Source organism: Gossypium hirsutum, chromosome D06 (genome assembly GCF_007990345.1).
Source record: "Gossypium hirsutum isolate 1008001.06 chromosome D06, Gossypium_hirsutum_v2.1, whole genome shotgun sequence".
Lineage (NCBI taxonomy): Eukaryota > Viridiplantae > Streptophyta > Magnoliopsida > Malvales > Malvaceae > Gossypium > Gossypium hirsutum.
The window spans coordinates 58,526,140-58,547,245 of NC_053442.1; the positions used below are offsets into that span (position 1 = coordinate 58,526,140).

Below are 21,106 nucleotides of genomic sequence, written 5' to 3' on the forward strand. Positions count from 1 at the left end.
ATTTTATTATTTTATTATTATTTTATTTAGTATATATATAAGAAAAGGAAGATGAAGAATCACCATCCCACCATTTTTTCCCATGCACCAACGTGAGAAGAAGAGAGAAAGAAAGAAAGTTTTACTTTCTTTACAATTTGGTCATTTCACCAAAAATTCACTATTTTCACCTAGAAATCAAAAGAATTTCCATATCCATCAAGAGAGAAAGATAACAAGGAGACTATGAAGAGCTAGAATATCAAGTTAGATTCAAGAAAGAGAAGCTGGAGGGGAGAGAAAATCAAGTTAAAGGTTGAAACTAATAGGACAAGGTAAGAACATCAAGATTTCAATATATTTTTAAGTTTGATATTATTGAAAAAGCATAGAAATGATGTTATAGTAGAGTTTTCTTATATAAGGTCTTATGTTCTTGATATATTAGTGAAGGGAAATAAGTGAAAGTGATGAGAAATATTATAGAGAAAGAGAATAAGGGAGTTATAAACTTAGTAATCAACATCTTGCACTAAAACAGTTTTGGACAGCAGTAGTAGGTTAACTTTGAAAAATCACCCATAAATTGTGGAGATAAAATTATAGGATGAACAAAATATGAAATTAAATATTATTGAGTCTAGTTTCTCATAGAAGAAACGGTGTAAGTAATGGAATTGTAAATCATGAGATATACTAAATTTTGTGAGATAATGTCAGAATGAATTCGGGTTCCCCTGTTCTGACTTTGGCAAATCATAAAAAATTTTAGAAAAATAATTAGTGGCTTAAATTTATATTTTTAAATCCTTAATGAGTCTATTTTCAATAGAAACAAACGGTAACATCATCCGAATCCTGTACGAGGAGATAATTAATTTTTAGTGAAGAAGAGTTGAAACTGTCAGATAGCAGAACAGGGATGAATATAAAGAATAAACTGCACTTATTGGCTAAACCATAAATTATGAAAATTTTATGGTAAGAATATATGTGAGTCTAGTTTCATATAAATTTAGCGGATCTTAATTCGGAGTTCCATAGCTCAAGATATAAATAATTTAGTAACTATGACTCAAGTGGACAGCTTTGAATGAACATATAAATAAATAGTGAAATTATAGATAATGTTATATATAAGCATGTTATATACATTAAGGATGCGGAATGGAGAGGAGGAAGAGGAATATATATAATTATTCAACTAGCATGAGTTTTCATTAAAATGGCTAATTTGCATGTTTTAGGATCAATGACTAAATTGAATAAAAGTACAATTTTAAGGGTAAATTTGTAAAAATGTCAAAAAGTGACCAAATTGTATGAAATGAATTGTTTTATTATTTAAATTAATAAATTGAATGAAATATTAATTTAGACCAAGATTGGGTGGAAATTCGAGGAAAATAGAAAATTACCAAAATATCCCTAAATTTTGGTATTTCTGCAATTTAGCCTGGTAAGTTCGTATGAACTATATTCTGTTTAATTTTAATTAAAATGAATGTTATTTTGGTGATGAATATTATATAAATATGTGTTTTATTATTGGAATTGAATTCTTATTGGTAATATGTATAATTATTAGATGCATTGAAATGATTATCGGAAGCTCGATTGGATTGGAAGCTTGTCGGAGATATATCACACTATCCATTGGTTCTATCAATAATTTTGGATGATTTGATTCTGGTTATAATGGCATGAATAAGTTAAATTGGCCAACGTTAGCTCATTTATGTTTTGATTTTGATTGGTTATAAATATGAATGCTTGATGAAATGAAATGTTTGTAAATTAATTTGTAAACTTCGGTAATGCTCTATAACCCTATTCTGGCGATAGATACTGGTTAGGGGTGTTACAGTAATTGACCTAGTATGTTAGTAAGTCAAAACTAGTATATATGCTTGAGACTTGTATATATTATGTACGAGAGTTTTAATACTTATTTGTTTATTAAGGAACTTGTAATTATGGTGCATTGTGAGTGTAAGTAAATGCGTTACTTTGTTTACAACCTAAGTTTTCAAATAGAAAATTGAGAGGAAAGTGACCTAAATCTTTAGGCGCAAATGTGAAGTTGCTAAACCAATGTGTTTTAGAACTTAAATCACTTATTGTACGAGTTTGTAAGATAGTAGATTATCTATTTGAACAAGACCCCATATAACTATAGATGTATGAAACTGAATTAGATAAACAACTTGTTTCTACTTTATTTTATCATATCATTGTTTCTATTGTTCTTGCAATTATCGTGTTATAATAAACGCCGATAATAGCGGTAGAATGATCGCAAAGCAATAAGAGAAATTCATTAATGTTAAAAAAACGAGTGATACAAGAGAAGTTTCGACTACGTCTAGGGTTGAATAACTCTGTTCCAATCAAAGTCAAATAAAAGAAGTATAGTTCTATATGGACTCAACTTGTGCGGTATGGCCTGTACAGTCGCAACCCTATTCCAGTTTTATGCTTAATGGGGATCTATGGCAGGCTACAATATTCCTCGCCCTTTCGCTTCCATAGATCCCTTTATTTCGCTACTGTATTTATTTCTTCAACAAATACCGAGATTCAAATCACACAATTTCTAATATATCGTTTCACCTCTTTGGCCGATAGCTTCCTTAATGACCTTCTTTAGTTTGGCTACAAGAACCTTTACAATGACTTTGTAAATGTTTCTAAAGTTGAAGCTCCAACAATCCTTAATATAATATAAACTCGCATATAAAATAAAAATTACCAATTGCAAGAACCTTTCTTGATCTCATCTGAAGGTCGAAAGCTTCGACAAATCTTAATATAATTTAAACTTATATATAAAATTAATTTACGAAATAAAAAATCAAGAAGTAAAACTATTAAAGGTTAAATTTTGTTATTAGTGTTTGTAGTTTGTATAAAGTGCAAATTTGTTATACTCTAATTTCATCACTTTTTATATTCATATTTTTTTATTTTTGAAATTTAATCCTACCTAAATGGTAATCGTTAAATTTTGTTATTTATAAAATATTATGTGACAATTATATAACTTCATGCATAATGCCATATCATTTTAGTTAAGGAATTTAATGGTTACCATTTAAGTTATGACCAAAGTAGTCAGTATTATAGTGATAGATGTACAATTTTTCCATTGGTATTGGTATTAATGTTGATCTATTTCAATGTATTGTTTCAAATTTATCGCTATTTTTTAAAATATTTTATATATGTGGACGTGACATGGGTTCAAATCTCACTATATATAAATTTTAAGATAAATACTCATTAATTATATAAAATATTATTTAATAAACTTCACAAATACAATATATCATTAAACAAACTCAAAATAAACAAACAAAAAAATTTATTTCATAACTTAAATAACAAAATTATCCAATACTATGCAAAAAAATAATTCATAATTCAACAAATCCAAGAAAAAAAATTAAATTTAAATTTAAAATATATTTTAATTTTTTTGGTACAAATAAATAATAAAAATTTAAAATTAATTTTTTTGTGACGATTGATATACCATATTTCAGTCGATACAAGCAAAATTAACTAATACGCACTAGTACAATCAGTACCAATCGAAATTGACCTCAGAATGAAATCTAAAATTTATTTTTCTGATTTACTACCAAAACAAAATATTTTGACCAAAACAGACAATACGAAATGGTACCAACTATTATAGTCATAATGAAAATTTTAAAATTGAAAAAATATATGCGACAAGAAATATCAAAATGGAGAAGACTAAAAGCAGATAGTAAATTAAGAGTGGGTTTGGATGGGCGATTGGGTGCGGTGCGGTGCGTTTAGCTTACTTTTTGTCTCACGCTACAGTATCTAATCTCACCGCCACCATTACTTTTACACTAACAGCAGATAAACGCACCGTCCATCCAAACTTACCCTAAGTCGATTTCATCAGCTGGATCTTTTTGTTGCAGCGAGTCGAGCGTCGGCATCAACTTTTATGTAACACGTGGAGCATTTGGAATTACCGAAGTGTGGCCCTATGGAAACAACGGTACCTGATTGCTGCGCATATTGTTCAACAGGCTGGTTTGTTTCTCAAAAGCTGTCGTACTGCTATTTATGCTGTGCAGGAGGGCCCTCGATAGCCTATTGTAGAACGGGTTGATTGTTGGTGCAAGGCTTCACCGGGTAAGCTGAAGTGTAACATTGACGGTGTTTTTGTGGATAGTGATGTTATCGGATGGGTTGCTATAGTTAAGAATGATGTGGGTGGCTTTGTATGCTGCATTTTGGGCTTTGTATGGCTGAAGTTTATGCAGATCAGGACGCTCATACCGAACTTCTGATGCCTCGGAATTGGGTTGATTACTTTAAGACTGTTTTCATCTCAGCTCTTTGTATCAGTCCTTGTCCTATTGTTGGATTCATAGATGTTTGACAAGAACATGTTTTTTTTAATCTTCATTCTATTTTTAATTTTGTATTTGCTGATTGTTCTAAACCGGATATACTTTGATGACTTGGAAATTCGGTATTGTCTCTCGCTTTTCTCCTTTTATCTTTTTTTATTTTAATTAATGAAGCTTTATTCTTAAAAAAAAGTAAATTATAAAAATAGTTACTTTTGTTTGCCTCATATTACATACATTTTAGTCACTTATGTTATCGTGTTGTAACATTTTAGTTATTAAGCCGTTAATTGCCGTTAATATTGTAACGGTAAGCTGATGTGATACATTAAATTATTATTTTAAACGAAAATTTTAGGCTATATTTTTTTATTTTGAGCAATTTAATTCTGTTATAGCAATTAACGACTCAGTAGTTAAAACGTTATAATACGATAACGTAAATAATTAAAACGTAATATTTCAAACATAAATATAAAAATATAATCTAAAATAAATAAAAATAACTATTTTCTTGGTTTACGAAAAAAAAAAGTGCGACATTGAGTTTGTAGTCAGCAAAAAAAAAACCAACAACAAGGGCGGCCAAAACCATAATAGTAAAACAGTCTTTTCAATTAAATTATTTAAATTACATAAATGTAATAATCTGAATAAATTAATATTTATTTAGTTTCGATTGGGTGGTGAGATCCTAACCTATTACAATTATAATATTTATTAGGTTATCATTGCTATTTGACAATTTACTTATTTTTTATGGGTAAATTACACTAATATCACTAAACTATTAATAAATTTATATTTTAGTCACTTAATTTAAAACTAAACTATTCCGAAGTTTTCATTTAAGTTATTGGGCTATTAAAATCGTTGATGTATAGCCTTCTTTGCTCACACTACCTACACCAATCAAAATCTCGCGTTCTCATTCTCTTCTACAATTAGATTTGTTCATGAAATAGTTTTAAAAATCACGAATCTACGTACCAAAAGTCAAATAATTTTCTTTTTCGATCTCAAACACTGACTATCTGATCAACTTGGATATAAGGAATGTTCTTCTAATCGTCGATAAGTATTGATCAACTTGGAGCTCGCTAGCCGGACTTTGAAAAAAATTCGAATAGTTCAATGACTTAAATGAAAACTTTCAAATAGTTCATGACCGATTTGTAGCTTTTTAAAGTTGAGTGACCAAAATGTAAACTTTCTACTAGTTTAGCAACTTGAGAGTAACTTACCCTTTTATTTATTTGTGTTCGCCGCAACGAGTGGATCGTACATAGAAAAATAATTTTGTTGGGATGGATGATAATTGCAGTTTGTCCTTAAACAAAATTGGTCAAGGAAAAACAGTGGAAACAGAAACGCGGACTTGAAAAAACAAACAATAGTTGCCAACGTTGAAATAAAAGTAGGCTTTCGTTCTATTTACTCAACTCCCCTCCTACCTTCTAAAAATCAAGCATCACCTCTCTCTTCTTTTCCCTTTTCAACTTTGTTAGCTGCAAATCCTGCGAAATTAATTTTTTCCCCAAATTTTGGATAACTTTTTCCAAATTTTGGATACTTTACATATTATATAATATATAAAAACAAAAACAAAAAACTGAGTAATTTGTTTTTCTTGTAAAATTATTAGTCTGGGTGAGTTCGGGAGGTGTATTGTATTTGTATTTATACAATTATAGCCAACTAAAGAATAGGCTGCAGTATTTGTTCTTTATCTTTGGTAAATAGTTGAGTTTGATTGATTTTTGCTTCTTCTTTTTTAGGAAAAAAAAAAGATTTTTGCTTGGGAAGTTTGAGTTTATATTTCTGTGTTTCTCCTAGAAATTTAAGAAATAGATATATATACTTGGAATGGAAGGAAAGAAATACTACTGAACATTTTTTTTCCCTTGAGGTCTTCTTGATTATAGCATTGAAAAAGACAATATTGACTGCGTGTCGGTGGGTGGGTTCTGCATAAAATTGAACATTATCAATCAAGGCCAAAATTTGGACCCTTTTTGTTAGGTTAAGATTGGATTGAGGGAATCTAGAGAAATAGAAAAATGAAGCTCATTGTGGGCGTAATTGAAGCAAGGAACATACCAGCCATGGATGTAAACGGCTTCAGTGATCCCTACGTCAAGCTTCAGCTTGGGAAACAGAGGCACAAAACCAAAGTGGTGAAGAAGACGTTGAACCCAAGTTGGGGAGAGGAATTTAGTTTCAAGGTCGAGGATTTGAATGAGGAGCTTCTTATCACCGTCTTGGATGAGGATAAGTATTTCAATGATGACTTTGTGGGTCAGCTTAAAGTCTCCGTTTCCCAGGTTTTCGATGCTCATAATAAATCTCTTGGCACTGTTTGGTATTCCCTTCACCCTAGGAATAAGAAGTTGAAGAACAAGGAGTGTGGTATGTTCTGTTTTTAGCTTTCTATTATTTGCATCTTTCATTTCTCAATCTCTGCATATTTGGAGTTGCCTGATCATTACTCATGTGCTGTTTGCATCTCCTTTTTACTTGGAATATTCAACTAGGATTTTTGTGCCTTTTAGGCCTCAAAAAGGAGCTTATTTAAGTAGTTTGGATCTAGGATTCAAAGATTCCAGCCTTTGACTACATGCTTCTAAATATCTATCTGCTTTTCTTTCAACCTTGGCTACAGGTGAAATACTTCTAAATATCTATTTTTCCCAAAACAATTCATACTTGGACACGACTTATAATGGTGATCATGCATCAGCATTGAGGAAGCATGAAGACATGGATGTTAAGGATATTTCTAGGTCTTTTAGTGGTTCATCAAGCTCCTCTTCTCCGCCGAGACAAGATGATAATGTGTGTTCCAAGGAAGAGAAATCAAGTGCACAAAAATCCCTAGCAGGTCGAATCACTCAAATGTTTAATAGAAATTTTGACATTGGTCCTACTACATCCACTAGGGGCACTGATTTGATGGAGATACCTGAAATTTCAAGAGCTGATGTTTTTGATAACAAGTCTGATGATCAGTCATCTTCTTTTGAGGAAGCGATGGAAGCATTGTGTTCCCGAGATCAGGGAAGTGAAATTCCGAGTAACTTACCTGGAGGAGTGCTTCTAGATCAATTATATGTGATTGCGCCAAAAGAACTAAACTTTCTACTTTTTTCACCTGATTCAAGTTTTCCTAGGTCATTAGCAGAGGTGCAGGGATCTACAGACCCACAAATTGGGCCTTGGAAATTTGAGAATGGTGGTGAGAGTTTGAAAAGAATTTATTCTTACATCAGGGCTCCAACCAAATTAATTAGGGCTGTGAAAGCCACTGAGGAGCAGACATATATAAAAGCTGATGGGAAGACTTTTGCCGTTTTAGCGTCTGTGAGCACTCCGGATGTTATGTATGGGAGCACTTTCAAAGTCGAAGTGCTGTACTGCATTAGTCCTGGACCTGAGCTCCCATCTGGAGAAGAATCTTCCCATTTGGTGATTTCATGGCGGATGAACTTCTTGCAGAGCACAATGATGAAAAGTATGATAGAAAATGGAGCCCGGCAGGGTCTGAAGGAAAGCTTTGAGCAATTCACTACTCTACTAGAGCAGACTATTAAGCCAGTTGATTCAAAGGATTTTGGGTTGAACAAAGAACAGATTTTGGGATCATTGCAGGCTGAACCCCAGTCAGATTGGAAGTTGGCAGTCCAGTACTTTGCTAATTTTACTATGGTTTCTACAGTTTTTATGAGCTTATATGTAATAGTCCATATCTGCCTAGCTGCACCCAGTACAATTCAAGGACTAGAGTTTTTAGGGCTTGATTTGCCTGATTCAATTGGTGAATTTATTGTGTGTGGTATTTTGGTTCTTCAAGGTGAAAGGGTGTTGCAGTTAATCTCCCGCTTCATGCGTGCCAGAGTGCAGAAAGGTAATATTTATATTTAATAACAATTCTGCTCGGCTAGTGAGAAGAATTGCCATGTCTTGTTTCTTGTGTCTCAGCCTTTGATTTCCTTTTCTTATGTCTCTCTAACAATAGGGAGTGATCATGGAGTGAAAGCACAAGGGGATGGATGGTTACTAACAGTTGCCTTGATTGAGGGAAGTAATTTAGCTGCTGTAGATTCAAGTGGTTACTGTGATCCATATGTTGTGTTCACTTGCAACGGGAAAACTAGAACCAGCTCAATCAAGTACCAGAAATCTGCTCCCCAGTGGAATGGTGAATTCAACATTATGCTTTGTCTATGTCTGGATTCATTGTACATGTTTGGTGTTGCACTAGCATCGTCTTGAATAATGAATCTTACTTAGAATCGTATAGCTTTTCTAGTTCAGAAAAGGAATCCTATAATTTGTCAACTTTTTTGAAAAAAAATTCTAAACTTTAATAAATTCTTCCAAAAACTGTGTTCTTTTTGCAGAAATATTTGAATTTGATGCAATGAAAGAGCCTCCTTCCGTACTGGATTTAGAAGTTTTTGATTTTGATGGGCCTTTTGATGAAGCTACATCTTTGGGACATGCTGAGGTTAATTTTGTAAGATCTAATATATCAGATCTAGCTGATGTGTGGGTTCCTCTGCACGGTAAGTTGGCTCAGGCATGCCAGTCTAAGCTGCACTTGAGAATTTTTGTGGAAAATACAAGAGGTGGAAATGTGGTTACAGAGTACTTAAGAAAGATGGAGAAAGAAGTGGGGAAGAAGGTAAATATATAGTTAATTTTATTTTAGTTCCAATTGGCCAGGAATAAAATAATGTTGCCCATTCTTGTTATTTACTTATGACCTAATGATCTATTTGCAGATAAATGTGAGGTCCCCTCAAACGAATTCAGCCTTTCAAAAACTCTTTGGGCTTCCACCAGAGGAATTTCTCATAAATGACTTTACCTGTCACTTGAAACGGAAAATGCCTCTGCAGGTTCTGATTGTCTGGTCATATAATATTATGTAAAGCTCACTTTTGTGATGTTTTACTCCGAGTAATTAATATGCACTATTTTCCCCTTTTTGTTAATTTGATGTTGCATCTATGCAGGGTCGCCTGTTTTTATCACCAAGAATAATTGGGTTTCATGCCAATTTATTTGGCCACAAGACAAAATTCTTCTTCCTTTGGGAAGACATTGAAGATATTCAAGTTCTTCCACCTACTTTGGCATCAATGGGCAGTCCAGTTATTGTTGTGACTCTCCGTCCAGGAAGAGGGATGGATGCTAGACATGGTGCAAAGACTCGAGATGAGGAAGGCAGGCTGAAGTTCCATTATCAGTCTTTTGTATCTTTCAATGTAGCTTATCGGTAAAAGAGCAATCTATCTTCTGTGACTTCTGTTTTTTATTTTATTTATACTTTTTTTTATCTTTTGATATGTTCATTACTTTTGTTTAATGTTGAAAGCATGTCTAACCCAGCTCTTTTTTGGAATATTTAAAAATGAATGCTAGCATTATGACTTCCGTTATGTTTTTCCATATGACCATTAAAAGTGTGATGATGTTCTTTAAGTGGCAAATGCACTTGCTTTTAAAATACATTAAATAACTTATATGCTTAGATCACTTTTGCATTTGCACCTGTAATCTGACATACTATTGTTTTTCTAATTATCGAAAGATCTTGCTTTAGTTATACTTTAATTTTGAGATATACCTGAAAATCATAGATTTTACGATTACTGGTATCACGACTCTTTTTACTTTTGTTCAAATTTTTTCTGCTGTCTAAACTCTATCGTTTAAGCTTCATGCTTGTTTGTATGTATCAACTGTTGCTCTTTGGCAATCAAATGATGAAACTAGTCCTATGTATTAAGAATCTGTGATGATAGAAATGAGGGTAGATAAATCCTTGGTGTGTATGTTCCTGAAAGTAAGAATGTCCTGAAAGGAGCAATAATGGTAAAATGTCATATCTTGATCTTCATTTTTTTTTTTTTGACTAGAACAATCATGGCTCTGTGGAAAGCCAGAGCCTTGAGCCCAGAACAGAAAGTGCAAATAGTTGAAGAAGAGTCCGAGGCAAAAAGCCTCCAAAGTGACGAGAGTGGATCTTTCTTAGGCCTTGAGGATGTCAGTATGTCTGAGGTTTATTCCTGTGCTCTTCCTGTTCCCGTAAGTCATCTATCTCCCTTTCTGTGAGCCTATGGAACGAGTATGCTGCAGCATGCATCCTGTTATGAACATTTATACTTTCCATGTTGTATTGAGGTATTGCCGGTCCTTATGTTAAAGTGTATTAATGGAGTCTTTGCACGTAAATTTAGTACGACTATTCTTATGGGTGTATTGTAGATATATTTTCTTTGTATCAGATGGTGGTAATTGTTTTATTGGTGATTCAGACTGGTTTCTGCATGGAGTTATTTAGTGGTGGTGAATTGGAGTATAAAGCTATGAAGAAAGCTGGCGGTCTTGACTATTCTTGCACTCCATGGGAACCAGAAAATGTTGATGCATACGAGAGGCAAATATGTTACAAATTCGATAAGCGTGTATCCCGCTATAGAGGAGAGATGACTAGTACTCAGCAGAAATCCCAACTTCCCAATAAGAATGGTTGGCATATTGAAGAAGTTATGACTCTCCAAGGTGTTCCACTCGGGGACTATTTCAATGTATGAATGCCACAAAGAACATTTTATTCATTGCATCTTCTTGGATACCACATCTTCCTCATTGTTGACCACTGAGTTTAAACTTTCAATGTTTTGCAGATTCACCTTAGATACCAAATCGAGGACTTGCACTCAAAAGCAGAGGGATGTCAGGTGCGAGTATTTTTTGGAATTGCGTGGTTGAAAAGCACATGGCATCAAAAAAGGATTACCAAAAACATCATTTCAAATCTACAACAACGCTTGAAGGTGATTTTTGGTGTCGTTGAGAAGGAATTTAGTAGAAGATAGTGCACGACTGGCATTGCTGATATATGAACCAGATTGGCAGATGAACTTAAATCATCTTCGGAAAGTTATCACATTCTTTGGTTGGTATTCTTTAGTGCTTTTTATGTTTATGGAATTGAGATCTATCCACATTCCCATATAGCTGTGAGCTGCACGCGAGTATCTCACTCAAAAGTAAAATTCCAAAACCGAACCTGAAAATTGTTGGCTGGCAAGCAGATTACTCGGCTTTAACTTATTTTTCAAATGTAGCTGAATTTGATGCTTGTAGGGACCGAAGCCCCTCATTGAAGCAGGCTGCCAAAGTTACAGTCGTTGGGAAATATAGGCGTTTTGTGGCTGCTTTAACCATGTTGGGCCGAAGATATGATCTTTGTTGTTCGTTTGATTATTTACTATCGTTGTATTCTTGAAAATTAGAATAGAGTTGCGAAGTGCAACTGTTGTTTCTTGACTAACTGCTGTGATCATAATTTAAATGCAAAAAGAAAAAAAGGAAGAATAAATGAAATTTTTACACTGTAAATTGGTCAAAAGAAACTTGTGTTGAGTTAACCCAACTCAACACATATAGTAGCAGTCATAGTAATAGAACAGATTACAGTACTTGGGTATGGTTAACATCCATTTGCAAGGTATTATTTGTTTTAGTCTGTTAAAAGATGACATGGATACTTGTATCTTAAAGGGTTTTTGGATCCATGGTTTCCAGTTGCACATCACTTGCTCCGATTTCAAATGTAACTTGTAGGGATGGAACGGGTAAGATATCTACAAATTTTGGATTATCCAAATTCGGATATGCAAATTTGTCTTAAAATTCGAATCCGAATTAAATAGCAATATCAGTTGGTATAAATTTGCAAAAATTTGAATTTAGCATTTTAACTTTAGGTCAGATATCTAAATTTGTAAAAATCCGAATTTGAATCCGCAAAAATTAACATTTATAAAGTAATGTAAAATTAAATAAAAATTTATTTATTTAAAGAAAATTAATAAAAAATTTTATTTTCATTAAAAATTGTATAAATTATAATATTTTTAATATTATTTAAATTTTCATAGAATAGGATTTCAAATTTCAAATTTTAAAATAAGTTTTATTTATTATATTATTGTTAATGGGTCTATTATGTACTATCTTATATTAAACTCTAGACTAAGTTGATGCTGAATAAACTGAGCACCAACTTAGTTGGAAAATTATTAAACTACCATTATTTTACATACTAACAAATATTAATGTAAAGATGTTTTTGTCTTTTCATGTTTTTTTAGTAAAAAAAATACTATAACAAGATTTGAACTTAAGGTTTAAGATCATTAATATAACAATGTGCATTGTAATAACTTAGTTGTATAGGGTTACATATCATTACTAATCTACCTTAATTATATTATAATTATTGATACACAATATCAATGGAAGTGGAGGAGGAGAGGGGGCGGTGTTAAAGAAAGCCGATTCACCCATTCCAGGACCGAGAGTTAAAGAGGACTTCCCCTACTATGTTGATCCTTGGGGTATTTATAGGTAAGTGAGAGTTCCTACCTAATTATGTCACTTAATGGGCTCTAGGTGAGCCCAATGAAGGGTCCAATTGGGTCCAAGTTGAGGTAGGGAGATAAGTATAACAATAATATACCATAAGGTTAGCTATACGTTTAGGGTTTAAGATTATGTATCATTAATATAAAAATGTACATTATAATAACATAGTTGTATATACTATATTAGGTTACACATCATTACTAATCTACCTTAATTATATAATGTTAATTGTATATCCTATGTTGGAACATTCTCAAATACTTATAGTGTTCCAATAATTATAAATGAATGGGTGTAATTAATCAAAAGTTAAATCTTTTGGTCATTCGTCAAGAGTTATATCACTTGATTTTTGAAAAAGAATTATAACTATTCAAACTATATTACTTGAATAGTTATAATATTAGATGAATAATTATATGTCTTTGTAAAGATGTTATTATTCAGAAAAGACACCTATTAAAAGATGTCTCTATGAAGAGACATGAAAATTTCTATAAATATGAATGAGATTTCATTTGGAAATCACACTATAAAAAAAATTATTTTTTATCCTTCCTCAATTTTCTAATATTATTAGATTGTTCTATAAAGACTTCTTGCAGAATTTCTTTGTAGAAATTGAGTTTCTTGTTATACATTACTTAGTGCTTAGTGGATTATTATCGTTAGTGCAAAACGTAAATAGTCATCGGCTTCATTGTATCCTCAAGGGTAATTTGCTTGAAACTCGTTTGCACACCGAATATAAGTAGGGGCAAATATAACATTAAAGATAGTGGCTTCATACACGCATTGGAGTCTTGTCATATTTCTTCATTTTCTGCTCGAGTTCCATTCATGTGTTCGAGATTTTCCTCGCTGGAGATTTGTACTAACAGTTTTAAGGTTATATTTCATGATGACTACTACAACACATGAAAGTGGAACACTAAGGGAGTTGGCTTCCAACTTTGTCAAACTTGATTGGTTTGATGGTGACAATTTCTAACAATGGCAGAAAAAGATGCACTTCTTATTTTCAGCTTTAAATATTGTCTATGTTTTGGATACTTCAAGACCGAAAGAGAATGAGAACAAACCTATCGCTGCAACCTGAGAAAGGCAAAAATGGGACAATGTTGATTACATGTGCATAGGCCACATATTGGATGATTTATTCGATGGTTTATTTGACACCTACCAAAATGAGGTCACCGTTAAGGAATTATGAGACAAATTGAAGACAAGATACATGACTGAAGATGCTACAAGCAAGAAATTTCTTATTAGTCATTTCAATAATTATCAAATGGTTGATGGTCGTTCTGTTATGGAACAATTTCGTGATTTTGAAAAAATGTTGAATCAATTTAAGCAATATGAAATGAAAATGGATGAAATGATTGTTGTATCCTCCATTATAGACAAACTTCCTCCATCTTGGAAAGACTTTAAAAGAAGTCTAAAACATAAGAAAGAGGAAATATCTTTTGAAGCTTTGGCAAATCATCTTCGTATTGAAGAAGAATATCGAAAGCAAGATCAGAACCTAGATTCTAAAAATGCCAAAGTGCATGTTATGGAGGAAGTGCAGACTAATAAACCATCCAAGAGAAAGTTCAAACATACTGATAAAGTATCTAAGTTCAAAAAGAAACAAAAGGGCTCATGCTATTATTGTGGTAAGTTGGGACATTTCAAGGATGAATGTCGATTTATAAAGAAGAAATCATCTTCTAAGGCTGATAATAACAAAAAATTTGTTGCAATGATATCTGAAACTAATATATCACAAGATGACAATGCATGGTGGATTGATACTGGAGCAACCAAACATGTGTGCAAAGACAAAAGTATGTTCAAAAAGTTCACACAATGTGAAAATGAGAATATCTTGTACATGGGAAATTCTTCCACCACAGCAATCAAAGGCAAAGGGTCTATTGAACTACAATTCACTTCCGGAAAAGGTTTTAACCTTGAATGACGTATATTAGGTTTTAACCTTGAATGATGCATATTATGTATCAGAAGTTAAGAAGAATTTAGTGTCTGGAAGTCTATTTTGATTGGGTGATATCAGTTTATTTTGATTGGGTTTTTAGGGCTTTTTGAAGCGCCCATCATAATTCGATTTAGCTCTATTTGCTTCTTGATTTTTCAATGTTAATTTTTGGTTTTGAATTTTTTAACTTTTTTCAAGAACTTTTAAATTATTTTCATGGTTTTAAATATAAAAATTAAAACTATTTATTTATGAAAAGAAATAGAATTCAGTTTAGTTTCGAGTAACCATAGTTTTTAAACTTGCATTCCATAAAACTGTCCAAATACATTTATTCAAATAATTGGGTTGATTAGATAACAAAAAGAATAATCACAAATCTAGAATTTATGTTTTTTTTATAAATAAAATATAAAGAAGATATATTTTTAAATAAGGTTTAGGGATACGTTTTTATGATGAAAAAAATTAAACATATTTAAAATTATTATATTTATTATTAATTATTATTTTAATTTCAAAAAATATCTATATTATTTTTATACATTATTTAGTAGTTTGTGTATATTATAATCAAAATTAGATATTAGTTTTGGTGGCTAGAGTTCAAGCCATGCTAAAAGCAAAATAATAAATATTTCGTAACATTTATTTGAATTCGAAGTCAGATTTCAAGGTCTAAAACCGAACATTCTCCCCAATGGCTACCCCAAAGTTGGTTCAGTATTATGGGTCCACAAAAGGCATCTCAAAAGGTAAAAGTGGTGTGAACATAAAATATTGAAAGAAGTTAGCATTATATAAGTGGATTTATCAAGTTTTTTTTTTATTGATAAATATGGATAGTACCATTTCGAGTTTATGGATAATATTTACATACAAATATAAAATTGTTAATTAAATTTAATAACGTAATAAAATAATTATATTTTAACTATTAAAATATACAAAAATTTAATATGAAAAATATTAAAATTTTATACCTACCTGTACAAGTCGACAGGCACCGATGCCTAACTTGTAAGCGCTGTGGATTGATTGCTTCGTTGTCGATGTGAAGAGTCACTGTTGTAAGGCAATGCACGGCGGCATGGGTTAACCGGGAAAGATACCAAGGATGTGTTTAGTATTGTTTTCTGAGAAGTATTTTTAAGATAAAAAGTACTTTTGAGACAAAAGCATTACTAAACAAGCTATTTTTTGAGAAAAAATTTTTGTTCTCTCAAACCAAAAATGGGCCCAAAAATATTTTTTTGAGAAGATGAAAATTTTAACTTAAATAGGCTAAACCTCACTACTTAGGGCCTGTTTAATAGTGCTTAAAAAAAACACTTTTTGCTCCAAAAATATTTTTAAAGAAAACTGTACTAAACAAGATGCTTTTAGCTGAAATTTTTGGCTTTTCAGAAATGCTTTAAGTACTTCTGTAAAAGAGAAATTAAAACTTTTAGCTTTTCCTCCTCCAAAAGCACTTTTGGTGCTTAATTATTTTTTCACCCCTCCAATAACATAGTACTTTCCTTTTTTTTCTTGGTACTTAATTAGAAATATGTTAAAATCATTAATTAAAAAATATTTTTAAAATACTAATTACAAATATTTAATGGTTATATTTAAATATTTAAAATATAGTTTATATATTCTAATTAAATTTTATAAATAATTAATATTTATTGCTTAAAAATATTTAAAATTTATATTTCATATATTAAAATATTAACAACAATTTATAATAATTTTTTTATATTCTTACTAAAATATAATAATATTAACTAATTTAAATATTATTTAAATGTATATTTATTACTTAATATTAATAATAACATGTGTAAAATGGACATTTTATTTCTCAAAAGTACTTTAAATACTCAAATTTTAAACCAAAATTTTTAAAAGCACTTTTCAAAAGTATTGTCAAACTAGCCCTTAGATCATTAGGATGTAAATGAATCAACATCTATTCATATTATTTTATTTATTTGTGTTGGATGAAAATTTTTAAATTTTATTTATTTATTTATTTAAAAAAATATATTTTTGTATTCATTCTTTTAAATTAAATGAATATGTTCTCTAATATTAAACAAATATGCTTGAAACATGCTTATAAACATAAAATAGAATATGTTTGTAAACAATTAAAAATATGTACATGAATAATAAACAAATAAAGCATAAATAAACATATTTAATATAAAATAATTAAATATTAATATTAATAATATAGTATAAATAAGAAAACTAAATATAAAAATAATATTATTAATGATATAATATTGTAAAATAAATGAAATTAAAAAAAATTATTAAACAAACTTTAAGCAAATATAAACAAACTCACTCATGAACATAAGCGAATAGAAATTAAATAATTCATGAACTCTAACCCCCACCTCAACCCTGGAATGATTTCTCAATTTGTCATGAAATTTTACCTAATGTTAATATTATTTTAATTTTTACAAAATTATAAAAATATTATAAAATTTTATAAAGTTAAAGAAATCATTATAAAAATATAAAAGTATTTGTAAAATTAAATTATATGTATAAAATCAATAAATTATAAATAAAAGGGTAAAAGTAATTATAATATTAAAAAAGTTAATATCTATAGTATTTATTAAGTCCTTGAATGAGTTGGTGTCACCCTCAATCATGTCACCAATTCGGTTAGGAAATTATAAAAATATCTTTCCATAATTAAAAAAATTATATTATTTGATGATATTTTAATCTTTTCATTTTTAACAAAAATCAATTAAAATATGCATGTAGTGGAATTTAAACTCGCGCCAATTGGACTCCTAAAACCTTAAATTTACAACTCAACTAAAACTTCATTCTAATATATATTATACATTTTTGTTTTAATATACAAAATTTATTATCCCTATCAGTTCTATATATTGATAATGTTATTTGTTGAGTTGATATCACAAGTCAACTCAATACTAATTCATAATTGATAAAAAATCATAATAAATAATTATATTGCATTTAGTATTTTTATCTTATTTATTTATGTGTTTAAATTTCGTTTTACTTATAATTTAATTTATTTTTATTTTAATAGCTTACATTTTTTTAGGTTATTATAATTAATTAATTATTTTCAAATCATACATTTTATTATTTATTGTATGTTACTTTTAAATAGACAAATACGAGATAAAATTTCTAGTTTTAATAAATATATTGTGATGAACCAATGAATTTCATTTAAACCTATCCACCTCCAATTGTAGGGTTGAGTGATCGATCAAATCGAATGAAATTTTTTTTAATTAATCGAGTTGACGAATCTTATTTTATCATCCCAACTCGATTTGAAATTTTCTCGAATTGAGTCAAGTGAGATGGAATTCGAATAGAATCAAATCGAATATATTTGTTTGAGTTAAATTAAAAAAATGATTTTGGGTCCTTGTAGTCATTGCCACCCACCGTAATCAAATTTGTTATTAATTTTCATTCCCTCATAATTTATTTATTAATCTTTTATATACAAGTTAAATCCTTTGATTGCTTAGTTGCTTCAATTATCTTCTTATCCTTGTCATCATGTATTTTGAAATTAAAAAATATATTAAATGTAAAAAAATGATTTTTTTAATAAAATTTATTTTAAAGATAAAATGTAAAATTGATACCAACAGAAAATCTTAACATGAATATTTTATGATATCATCAATAATTTAATTTTAACAAAAATTGATAAAGATTTAACATGATTAAACAATTCAATAATATAAATAGTACAAAATGTGAAATTTAATTTAATAATATAAATAGAAGACATAAATTTGAAAAAAAAATTGGGGGTTTGGAGGGAAGTAAAGTTTTGGGAGAAAGCAAAAGGAAAAAAAAGGGGTTTAAAGGAAGTAACATTTTTTGGGAGAAAGTAAAAGGAAAAAACTTTTGAGGGTTTGGGGGGGAAGAAATTTTTTTAGGGGAAGTAAAAATTTTAAGGGGAAAATAAAACGAAAAAAGGTATTGGACTTTGGGGGGAAAGTAAAAGGGTTTGAATGGGGTGGGGAAGGGGGAAGGTAAGTAAAATGGTTTGATATTTGGTTTATTTGAATTAGTCGAGTTATTCGAATTTGAAAATTTAACTCGATTCGAACTCAAAATTTGAAAAAGTTTCGAGTTGATTCAATTAACTTGATTAATTCAATTCAAATAATTCAAATTTTGAAAAAAATTCAAAATTTTTAAGACGAATCAAATTTTGCTCACCCCTACCCAATTGATTGGGAAAATTTTTATATTGAGAAAACTTAATTGTCGTGTTGCAAAAAACAATTTAAAATAAAATAAAACAAAATTAATTTTATTAAGATGAGGAGTGTTATGATACTTACTATTACCGACCCATAATCCAAATGGGTCCAAGTTGGGTTGTTTGTTTGTTTGCTGCGCAGGTACGACGTACGGAGGCCAGCTGTGACATGGAGGGGACGTGTGGCTGATATGGAAGGTACGGAGGGGCACGTGAGAGTAGGGGTGTGCATAATTCGGGTAAAACCGAAAAAATTCGGTTAACCGATCGAATTCGGTTAATCTGTCGGTTAACCGAATTTTTTCGGTCGGGGATCGGTTAATTTTTTTATGATTTTTTGGTTAACGGTTAATTCGGTTCGAAACCGGTCGGTTAACCGAAAAAATTAATAAATAAAATTATCCAACCCAACCCAAACTCAATTACCCAACCCAATAAAACTAAAACTAAAGTTTACCCAATTACCCAATCCAATAAAACTAAAACTAAAAGACAACCCAATTTACTAAAGTCTAAAACCCAATTTACTTTAATAATTTATAAATTTTTTAAATTTTAAAAATAAAAAATAAAAAAATTCGGGTAATTCGGGTATTTTTCGGTAATTCGGTTAATTCGGGTAATTCGGGTAATTTTTAACCAAAAATAAAAAATACATAATTTTCGGTTAATTCGGTTAACCGACCTTATTAACCGAAAAAATTTCGGTTCGGTTAATTTTTTTAAAAAAATCGGTTCGGTTAACGGTTAAAATTTTTGGAAGGTCGGTTAATTCGGTTATAGTAATTTCGGGTCGGTTAACCGGCCGGTTAACCGAATGAACACCCCTACGTGAGAGCAAAGGCGCGCGCGGGGAGCGGCTCGAAGGTGTGGTTCGTGCGAGGGCAGAGCCTGGTTGCGGCGCTGGGGGTTTGCTACTAGGGTTTCCGCAATCTCTTTGGTGTTGGGCCATCGGGTTTAGTATTCTGGGCATATGCATTTGGGCCTACTTGGATTTAGGCCTGCTGATGTAAAGAACTGGACTATGTTATTGGTTTTTTTTTTGACTTTTAATTTTGGTTTTGGTTTATTATTATTTTTTATATTTTTTGTTTATTTATTTCTGATTTGGGCCGGGCAAATTGTGCCTGTTACACATGTGTTAAGTTTAGAGTAGGGCATGTGTTGGCATGCATGGAACCTACCTAGGATATCACATCAATGAATAATAACCATATCATATAAATATACAACATTACCATATGGCTGAGCATTCGGTCGAGTCGAGTCGAATCGAGTCAAAAAATTTCAAGTTAGTTGAGTTGACGAATCATATTTTAGCAACCGAACTCAATTTGAATTTTTTTCCAAATCAAATCGAATCGAGTAAAAAATTTTCGAGTCAAGTCAAGTCGAGTTAACAAATCCTATTATTTACACTCAATGTTGCTTTTACATGGACGGATTATTTAACTAGTAGATAAAGTGCAAGATTATTTAACTACTAGATGAAGTGTAAGATTATTTAACTACATAAACAATACAATAATTTTGCCTTTTAACTTAATGGGTAAATATTTATCAAAATGACGTAATTTTACCTTTTTCTTATTAGATTTTTGAATAACTCAAATTGTGTAATTCATATTTGAGTTAAATCAAAAAAATTGATTTTTTATTCGAGTTGATTCGAATAACTCGATTAACTCGAACTATTTAATTCAAAATTTGAATTTTTATCGAGTTTTTCAAATCGAATTGAATTTTGCTCACACCTACCTTACCATCTAAAGAAGATAGAGAAACACTCAACAATTTGGTACGGTGAGCGTAGACAGACTTCCGACTTCTAGATTTTCAATCTACAAAAAACCAAAATGGCTCAACCCAATAAAAATTTCCCCACAAAAGTTTTGGCAGGACAAGTTGGAGGTTCTGGCACCGGCAATCAACCTAGTGAGATGGATCCATTTACTAGTTGGTTTGTGGATTGACCGAAAATTTTGGGTAATTTGACCCATGCAGAGGCCTCAAATTCTT

General features: G+C 30.7%; 1 protein-coding gene across 3 annotated transcripts; it reads left to right on the forward strand.

Moving 5' to 3' along the window:
* Positions 1-5,744: 5,744 nt before the first annotated feature.
* On the forward strand, positions 5,745-11,789 carry LOC107900557 (C2 and GRAM domain-containing protein At1g03370). Of its 3 annotated transcripts, none has more exons than XR_001684965.2 (10): positions 5,745-6,785; positions 7,039-8,280; positions 8,392-8,574; positions 8,777-9,060; positions 9,161-9,277; positions 9,395-9,657; positions 10,301-10,469; positions 10,700-10,972; positions 11,072-11,437; positions 11,535-11,789. XR_001684965.2 is itself a non-coding variant. In XM_016826185.2 (9 exons), the coding sequence occupies exons 1-9, from the start codon at positions 6,437-6,439 to the stop codon at positions 11,261-11,263; spliced, it is 3,072 nt and encodes a 1,023-aa protein (XP_016681674.2). In that variant the 5' UTR covers positions 5,745-6,436; the 3' UTR covers positions 11,264-11,789. The 3 variants fall into 3 exon arrangements, 1 of the variants encoding a protein (XP_016681674.2); XR_001684966.2 differs by having other exon boundaries at positions 11,072-11,343; XM_016826185.2 differs by having other exon boundaries at positions 11,072-11,789.
* The last annotated feature ends 9,317 nt before the right edge of the window (positions 11,790-21,106 follow it).